We start from the raw sequence: 9393 nt of genomic DNA on the forward strand, positions 1-9393 counted from the left end.
AGGATCAGCACCACCACCACCAAGTCCAACAAGTCGGACATGGCGGCTCCGGCCACCACCATCAAATCGGACTCAACAACGCCGACCAGTACAGAAGATCTCGTTCGAGATCGACCTACAGTTTCAGGTAACTCTCGGAACAGATTCGCTGAAGTCCTTTTTATTTCTCTCAAATTTGTTTGTACTGTGGAGAACAGGTTGTACAACAAGGACATTATTCAAAGTTCAATGGGATGCAGTAGCATATACTTGTATATATTTATAAGAGTATGGTTTAAGATATTAGTTAAATTCTTAGATTTCAAATAGTAGTGCTTTGAGGTTGATATAAATTTTTTATAATTAAATTTTTAGATATTTATCATAACTTGTCATCGTTACACTCGGCTAAAATGTGCAGAAGTATCCAACAGTTTTGATTTATATAGTTAAAATTATTGTTGATTCTTATTCATACTAAAATTCAAAAGGGTCTCTTGTTGGTTCTTATTGATGCTAAAATTCTGTTTGATTTACGAAATGCATGGAAAAATTATTATAACTCTAATATACCTTCCATGGTTGATGTCTCGACAAATATCAATCTGTATGCTAAAGGAAAAGACGATTTGGAACCTGTGTTCTCTTCCTGAGAAAAGGAGAGTGTTGGAGCAGTAAATGATAAATGCATATATTTTTTATCTGCTTAATATATTAGGAAATAGGATGATACTATCTTATTGCGTTATTCCTGGGCTTGCAAGCTGAATTTGTTGCACTAGATGTTATACTGCTAAACTATGGCATTAAAGAAGTCAATAGTAGCTGACATTGGTTTAGTTACTCTAGTAATAGAGTGAGTTAGTGAGATACTTAAGACAGCCGTAGCAAAATATTTTTATCAGTAAGGTCTTTGCAAATGCACCTTTCTTCATCTCAGTAGAGGTTACCGGTGCTTTGGTTGCAAGGTAAATATTAAAGATTGCACTCATGTATGATTTCCTCTATTTTGATGTTAATTTTCAAGTTTTTCATTTTCAACAAAAATGATGACTACAAAGAGATAACTGTTCCAGCTGGCAAAACTTATGAGGTATATTTATAAGTCTTGGAAAATATCTTCATTTTTATTTTTTCCTTAATTGTGACAGCTGCTTATTTTCTTTTTGCATCTGATCATCCTTTTAAAATGTAGGAATTAAAATTATATTGATACAGATGTGAGTAGGTGAAAAAACCACATAATTATCTGGTTGTGATCTAATTGAATTCATTTGCACTTTAAAAGGTTGCATTTGAGAGGGACCTATAAAATTACAAACAACTGAAACAAAGTGATGAATATGAAACTATATTTAGCCATGTCAATGTTTGTAGTATTCATTGGAGATAAGGAAAGGACAGTGATAAAAGACTACGCTATCAATACTATCAATGCATAGAAAAAAGAAAATAAAGAAATCTTAGACAAGAGTAATGCAAATCTACTAAAAGCACAAATATCCTAAAATAATCAGAGTTGCCATTATCATGGGTAGCTATCGACTGAGATGCTAGAAAGAAAGGGAAATCATATGACTGACTTTGTGATTCAATTCAATTTTTCTTTTCCACAAAAACATATGGCATCTCCTTTTGCTTTTTTCTTTTGAGTTCAAATTTTAAAATTTAAAATCATGTTTATATCATGTTACTGGACAGTTTCAGTTGAATGAATCGAATTTGTCTTTTCTTAGGTTCTGCTCTCAGTGGACTCTGTAAACTCGTACATTGAATGTGATTTTTTACTAGTACAAGGCATGATAACTATGGTATTGCTACAATAAAACATTTTTTATTTGAAGAATTCATGTTGTTTTCCTCGCATCCGTATAAGGTGAAATTTCTATGTTCTGTGGTTTATTGTCAGTATATTTGATTTAGTTTTGAGTTTTTAAGTCCTTCATAGTGGTTGATTATTTTGGCACCGCTGCTGATGTTACCGTACCGCCGCTACGAGTCTGACCAAGTGTGTTTTTCATGCTTGTAGTGGTCTGAATTTCTCAGGAGAGAAGCCAGAGACCCCAGTGTTGGATGTAGTAAACTATCCAATCCACATGAAGAATCTGTCGATTGAAAAACTTGAGGCGCTTGCTGATGAGCTTCGTGAAGAGATTGTTTACACGGTGTCAAAGACCAGTGGACATTTAAGTTCAAGCCTTGGTGTGGCAGACCTAACAGTGGCACTTCACCATGTCTTCAACACTTCTCAGGACAAGATCATTTGGGATGTTGGTCATCAGCCTATGCCCATAAGATTCTCATCGGAAGAAGATCTAAGATGCACATCATTCGACAGACTGGTGGACTTGCTGGATTCCCCAAGATTGCTGAGAGTCTTCATGATGCCTTTGGTGTTGGTCACAGTTCTACTAGCATTTCGGCAGCCTTAGGTAAAATAAATTAAATTAAAGGATAAGAAATTGATAATTGAGACTTCTCAAATAAAAGTTAAAAATTTACCAATAAAAAATGTTAGATAACCAAATAAATTTAGCTAAAATTAGTCAGAATTTACTTTATTTAATATTTATTAGTTGTTATGAATACTAAATAAAATAAGTTTTGGCTCTTCTCTCTAACATTAACGGTTTCTAATAGAGCGAATTCACACTTTGGTTTCAGGGATGGCAGTTGCAAGGGACCTGATTGGAAAAAATAACCACGTGATATTGGTGATTGGTGATGGGGCCATGACAGCAGGACAAGCCTACGAGGCCATGAACAATGCTAGTTTTCTTGACACTAACCTCCTCATTATATTGAATGACAATGAGCATGTCTCTCTCCCCACAGGCCTGGCGCATGCTTCTTTGAAGAGCTTGGCTTGTTCTACATCGGCCCGTAGATGCCCATCAAATGGACGACCTTGTCCACATTCTCAAGAATGTGAAGGGAATGCCATCACTCGGCCCTGTCCTCATCCATGTCATCACCGAGAAAGGTAAAGGCTATGCTCCTGTCGAAGCTGCACCCGACAAAAAGCACGGTGTCGTCAAGTTCGACCTTAAATCCGGGAAGCAAATGAAGACCAAAGCACCCACACATGCTTATTGATAAACCACTATTTCATGGTTTATCTTGTGCTAATTTGAGTGGTTTTAATCAATTCTTTACCCACTTATTCATATGATTTGCATGATTTTACAATTCCTTCCCAATTTAATTCTATGGTTGAAAACTTGCTTCCTAGACATTTAAATTATATATTTTTAATTCCCCTTTATACCATTCAATGTTGTGATCTGTGCGTTAAGTGTTTTCAGGCTTTATAGGGCAGGAATGGCTTAGAGGATGGAAAGGAAGCTTGCAAAAATGGAAGGAACGCAAGAAAACAAAGAAGCTGACCAGCGAGGAGCGGCGCGCGCGTGCACCTGGTGCGTACGCGCACATTAGCGCATTCACATATTGATGCGCACGCGCACCTAGCGCGGACGCGCAACAAGCAAAAAGCACAATCGACGCGCGCGCACCTGGTGCGCACGCGTGACATGCGCGACCTGCAGAAATCACGGAAATCGCTGGGGGCGATTTTGGGCCAGTTTTAAACCCAGTTTTCGGCCCAAAAACACAAACTAGAGCCAGGGAATAGCAGAGACTCAGGGGACATTCTCATTCTGCATAGTTTTAGTTTAGTTTTGGGAATCTAGAGAGAATTCTACTCCTTCCTCTAGGTTTTCTTCACATTCATAGTTTTAGAGTTTTAGTGCTTTGCTTTGGATATTGAGAAGATTCATTACCTCCGTTGGAGCTTCCTCATTCTAGTTTGTCTCTCTATTATTTACTCTTTTATTGCCCATTGACTCTGTTTAGATAAGTATGTTCATGATTTTGGGATTTATTAATGTAAAGAACCATTTTTCTTTTAATTGAATTTTAGTTGTTAACTATCATGTCTTTCTTTTATTCCTCTCTTAATTCTGTGAAAGTTATATTCATGATAATGGAGTAGTTCCCTAAATTGATTGGGAGTTGATTAAAAGGAAAACCTTGAGTTGGAATACTCAAGTGTTAATATTAATTGGAAGTTGTTGCCTAATTCTCCTGTCTTCGACTCTAATCTTTTCTTAGGAAAGGATTAGCACGCAAGTGATAGGATTAGTTTGAGAGTACTTGACTTTCTCTTATTATATAAGGGATAACTAAGTAGGATAACAACCCTTTTATTATTACACTTGAGAGAGTTCAACAGGGATAGAACTTTCATTTAATCTTCTCCCGGTCAAGGCTTTCATTTAAATTACATAAATTCACAATCATTTATTTCTCTGTTTCTCAAACTCAAAAATCTCTTGGAAAATCTCTGATTAATAAAATAGCACTCTTTCTACAACTCGTTGGGAGACGACCTGGGATTCATACTCCCAGTATTTTATTTCTAAATTTTGTGACAACCCCTTCTAAATTGATACACGGAATCAACATTGGTTAAGAGCTATACTTGCAACGTTGTTTTCTCTATAAACTCTTGATCGGTGATTTTTCTGTACGTCAATTTTTGGTGCCATTGCCGGAGAGTTGCAATAGTGTGCTAATTTATTGGTTGGAATTTATTTATTTGCATTTTATTTTATTTTGCTACTATGAGCTGTATGTTTTTCTCATTGAATGACGCGTTCACTACCTGATCCGAGCCTACCCGTATTTGATCCTGAAATTGAAAGAACTATCTCATGTATAAGGCAGGCTCGGCGTTGGTTAGTCCTGTCTGAGGACGAATCTAAAACGTCATTTAAGGAAGAAACAAGCTCCTTTCCTACTGATTTGGTTGATTTATGCGCAGAGAACATGGCAGCTCCCAAGAGGATTACTCTCCAGGAAGCAGGAGCTCCAGACTTCACACTACCACCTTTCCAAGCGCGTCATCCAAATCAGGGTGCAGATATTGAACTCAAAACTGCACTAATCAATCTAGTGCCAAAGTTTCACGGCTTACCTGCTCAAGAGCCTCTCAAGCACCTCAGGAATTTTCAGACATCCTGTTCTACTGTCAGGCGTAATGGTGCAACTGAGACTTCTATTTTGCTGGCTGCCTTCCCATTTTCTCATGAGGAAAAGATGAGGGAGTGGTACTACACTCAACTTGAAGCAGTTGTTATTAACTGGGACACGCTTCGAAGAGAATTTCTAGAAAAATACTTTCCAGCTGAAGTTACTGATAGACTGAGAAAAGAAATTTTAATGATTATTCAAGGCAAATCAGAGACTCTTTATGAGTATTGGGAGCGCTTCAATAATCTCCTAGACGTGTGCCCCCACCACATGATTGACAAGTTGGTGTTGATCGGATACTTCACACAGGGCATGAAGCCTCAGGACAAGACTACATTGGATGGTGCGAGTAATGGTTCTCTAAAATAGCACAAGACCACAGAATAAGCATGGCAACTGATCGCCGACTTAGCTGAGTCCGCTCGAAATCACAAGCACAATAGGAACAACCACCCCAAGGCTGTGGCAAAGGTTTCCTCTAGCAGTGAGAATAATGCTCTCACATAATCAATATGTGAGATGACCAACCTACTGAAGCAGATACATCTGGGCCAACAACAATCTCAGCTCCCCTCACCACAACATAGTCAACAACTGGTTCCTTAGAGAATATGTGGAATATAAGCTAATTATAGTTGTTCCGAGGGTAACCTGAAACTGTAGGTCGATCTCGGATGAGATCTTCTGTGCTGGTTGGTGCGCGAAATTGTGATCACTACAACTTCACACAACTAACCAGCAAGTGCACTGGGTCGTCCAAGTAATACCTTACGTGAGTAAGGGTCGATCCCACGGAGATTGGTGGTATGAAGCAAGCTATGGTCATCTTGTAAATCTTAGTCAGGCAAACTCAGATATATATGGTGATGAACGAAAATAACATAAAAGATAAAGATAGTGATACTTATGTAATTCATTGGTAGGAACTTCAGATAAGCGCATGAAGATGCCTTCCCTTCCGTCTCTCTGCTTTCCTACTGTCTTCATCCAATCCTTCTTACTCCTTTCCATGGCAAGCTCGTGTAGGGTTTCACTGTTGTCAGCAGCTACCTCCCATCCGCGCAGTGAAAGCTAATGCACACACTCTGTCACAGTGCTGCCAATCACCGGTTTGGTTCCCTCCCCTACCGGAATAGAATAACTCTTTTGCGTCTGTCACGAACGCCCAGTAGGTTACAGGTTTGAAGCACGTCACAGTCATTCAATCATTGAATCCTACTCAGAATACCACAGACAAGGTTTAGACCTTCCGGATTCTCTTGAATGCTGCCATCAGGTCCTGCCTATACCACGAAGACTCCGAAGAATCCAAGAGATATTCACTGAGCCTCAGATGCTTGTAGAACAAGAATGGTTGTCAGTCACCTTGTTCATGGGTGAGAGTGGTGATGGGCGTCAATCATCACCTTCATCATGTTGAAGAACAAGTGATATCTTGGATAAAGAACAAGTGGAATTGAATGGAAGAACAATAGTAATTGCATTAGTACTCGAGGTACAGCAGAGCTCCACACCTTAATCTATGGTGTGTAGAAACTCCACCGTTGAAAATACATAAGAACAAAAGTGATCATTGGTTTCGGCCCCAGAGAGGGAACCAGAAGAACCAAGATCTGATCTAAGAACTAGATGTCCAAAGATGAAAAATACAATAGTAAAAGGTCCTATATATAGAGAACTAGTAGCCTAAGGTGTACAAAGGTGAGTAAATGACATAAAAATCCACTTCCGGGCCCACTTGGTGTGTGCTTGGGCTGAGCAATGAAGCATTTTTCGTGTAGAGACTCTTCTTGGCGTTTAACTCCCGTTTTGGTGCCAGTTTGGGCGTTTAACTCCCATTCTTGTGCCAGTTTGGGCGTTTAACGCTGGGAATTCTGAGGGTGACTTTGAACGCCGGTTTGGGCCATCAAATCTTGGGCAAAGTATGGACTATCATATATTGCTGGAAAGCCCAGGATGTCTACTTTCCAACGCCGTTGAGAGCGCGCCAATTGGGCTTTTGTAGCTCCAGAAAATCCACTTCGAGTGCAGGGAGGTCAGAATCCAACAGCATCTGCAGTCCTTTTTAGTCTCTGAATCAGATTTTTGCTCAGATCCCTCAATTTCAGCCAGAAAATACCTAAAATCACAGAAAAACACACAAACTCATAGTAAAGTCCAGAAAAGTGAATTTTAACTAAAAACTAATAAAAATATAATAAAAACTCAACTAAAACTACCAAAAACATACTAAAAACAATGCCAAAAAGCGTACAAATTATCCGCTCATCACTGGTCGGAGCTGTTGTGTCCGACTTGTTGATGGTGGTCGGAGCCGCCGCGTCCGACTTGTAGATGGTGGCCAGAGCTGCCGCGTCCGACTTGTTGGACTGGTTGCACTGCTGATCCTTCGTCACCGGAGGGTGGGGGGTACTTGCAAGAGACTCCGATGCTTAAGTTAGCATGGGTATTAAACAGGTTTTATGTAGAATCAGAGTATGAGTTATACCTGGGTGCTCCAGTGTATTTATAATGGTGAGAAGTGACCTTCTTAGATAAGATAAGTTAGTTATCTTATCTTATCTTATCTTTATCTTTGGGTGAGGTCAGCTTATCTTCAACGAAACCGCCTTTATCTTTCGGCTGCCTTTGGATTGGGCTGTGTTCCTTCGTTTGGGCCTTCTTGGGCCTCTGTGGCGTTTTGGCCAAGCTCTTTGAGAAGAGGTCGGATATTGGCCGAGCTCTTTAAGAAGAGGTCGGATAGCCTGACCTGAAGAGGTCGGTTGGCTTGTTGCTAAACATCCCAGGTCGGACATCTTGACCCAGGGTATGAACAGTGCCCCTGCTTGAGTTCGATCTTTTCGTGAGATCGTGTTTTTCAGAGCTTCGATCTCTTTGGAAGTTGTGCTCAAGCATCTGTCTGGCTTTGATTCTTCATTGCTTTGAAATCTTTTGCAGATTTTCTAGAGGTTTGGTACTTCACAGTCCGTCCTCTTTTGAGTAGTAGTGTGGGTTTTCTACCCTTGCCTTCTGGATCACGCCTTGCTTTTGTGTTGACAACCCTCTGCTTTGGTGAAGTTATCCTTGCGGCTTGATATCCGGACTCTTAGTGACTTGTCTGATGACTTTTTAGTGTTCTTTGTATAGAACCTTTTTAGTCTCGGATGACGTACGTAGCCCTGTTTGAGATTGTGCCTTCTTTGAGTGGAGTTGTATCCCTTTTAGCTAAGCACTTTTGAGCCTTAAGGTTTTTTCTTAACCTTTTGGCTTGTTCTTTTTTGAGATTGTACTTGCGTCTCTTCTTAGCTGACGTCGACCTGTACGACTTTGCCCCTGCTTGAGTTCGATCTTTCCGTGAGATCGTGCTCTCTTTGGGGGAAGTCGTACTCAAGCATCCTGACTTTGGTCGATCTTGAGTAGTTTTATCTTGTGCGAGTTTGGCATTGCCTTTTTTAGTTTGTTGAGAGGTCTTTTCAGCCTTCTTCCGACTTGTTTGTCTTCACTGTTCGGGCTTTTTAGTCATAATCCAACAACTTTTTAGGTATAGTTCCTGATGGGAAACCTTTTATAGTCTGTTTGGATGACTTTTTAGTGCCGTTTTGATTTGTGCTTTTGCCTTTTAAGTAGTGTCTTTTTTCAAGACTTCGTACCTTTTAGCAAAGCATTCCTGGCATTCCTCTGGCCGTTGCGAGATGTCTTTGTCCCCTTTGTGGATCTTTGTAGAGTGTCGGTATTTTGTTGTCCGACCTCTTTTGATCACTGCCGGTTTTGTCCACTTTCTGCTTGGTTGAGGTGGTCCTTGGGGCTAACTTTGTCCGACGACTTTTTAGTGTTCTTTGGTAGAACCTTTTTAGTTGGTCTGAACAATTTTGATAGCCTTGTCATGGAGCCGTGGCTTTTTGGGCAAAGCTATGTCCCTTTTAGCGCATGCTTTTTGTTGGTCCAATTTCTCGTGTCGACGAGCTGTAGCTTTCGTTGGTCCGACTTCTTGTCGGTCCAAGCTGTGGTTTTCGTTGGTCCGACTTCTTCTTGTCGGTCCAAGCTGTAGCTTTTCTTTGGTCCGACTTTTTCTTGTTGTTCCAAGCTGTAGCTTTGGGCCGACTTCTTCATGTCGGTCGCTTCTAAGTTATTTCTAGTAATCCTCTTTATTGGACCTCTGTCAGGTCTCTTTCAGGGATTACTTTTTATAACTTTTTGTTTATGGGACGACTTCTTTACGTCAGTCCCTTCTCCAAGTTATTTTTGTAATCCTCTTTCTTGGACCTTTGTCAGATCTCTTTCAGGGATTACTTTTATAACTTGTCCGTTGTAGGAGACCGACTTCTTTATGTCGATCTCTTCTAAGTTATTTCGTAACCCTCTTTCTTGGACCTTTGTCAGGTCTCTTTCAGGGATTACTTTTAT

General features: G+C 40.1%; 1 protein-coding gene across 1 annotated transcript; it reads left to right on the forward strand.

The window, feature by feature from the left end:
- Positions 1-1607: 1607 nt before the first annotated feature.
- LOC130936866 (probable 1-deoxy-D-xylulose-5-phosphate synthase 2, chloroplastic) lies at positions 1608-3849 on the forward strand. The gene is made up of 3 exons (XM_057867037.1): positions 1608-1855; positions 2009-2411; positions 2644-3849. Exons 2-3 carry the CDS (start codon positions 2300-2302, stop codon positions 2964-2966), a joined length of 435 nt encoding a protein of 144 aa, XP_057723020.1. The 5' UTR covers positions 1608-1855; positions 2009-2299; the 3' UTR covers positions 2967-3849.
- The last annotated feature ends 5544 nt before the right edge of the window (positions 3850-9393 follow it).

This window comes from Arachis stenosperma, chromosome 6 (assembly GCF_014773155.1).
Source record: "Arachis stenosperma cultivar V10309 chromosome 6, arast.V10309.gnm1.PFL2, whole genome shotgun sequence".
In the NCBI taxonomy this organism is placed as follows: domain Eukaryota; kingdom Viridiplantae; phylum Streptophyta; class Magnoliopsida; order Fabales; family Fabaceae; genus Arachis; species Arachis stenosperma.

Bases quoted from the DNA above. Each gene is read 5' to 3' on its own strand.
- LOC130936866 (XM_057867037.1), top strand. From the start codon at position 2,300: ATGCACATCATTCGACAGACTGGTGGACTTGCTGGATTCCCCAAGATT. The intron at 2,412-2,643 runs GTAAAATAAATT...CTTTGGTTTCAG, and splicing joins TAGCATTTCGGCAGCCTTAG to GGATGGCAGTTGCAAGGGAC.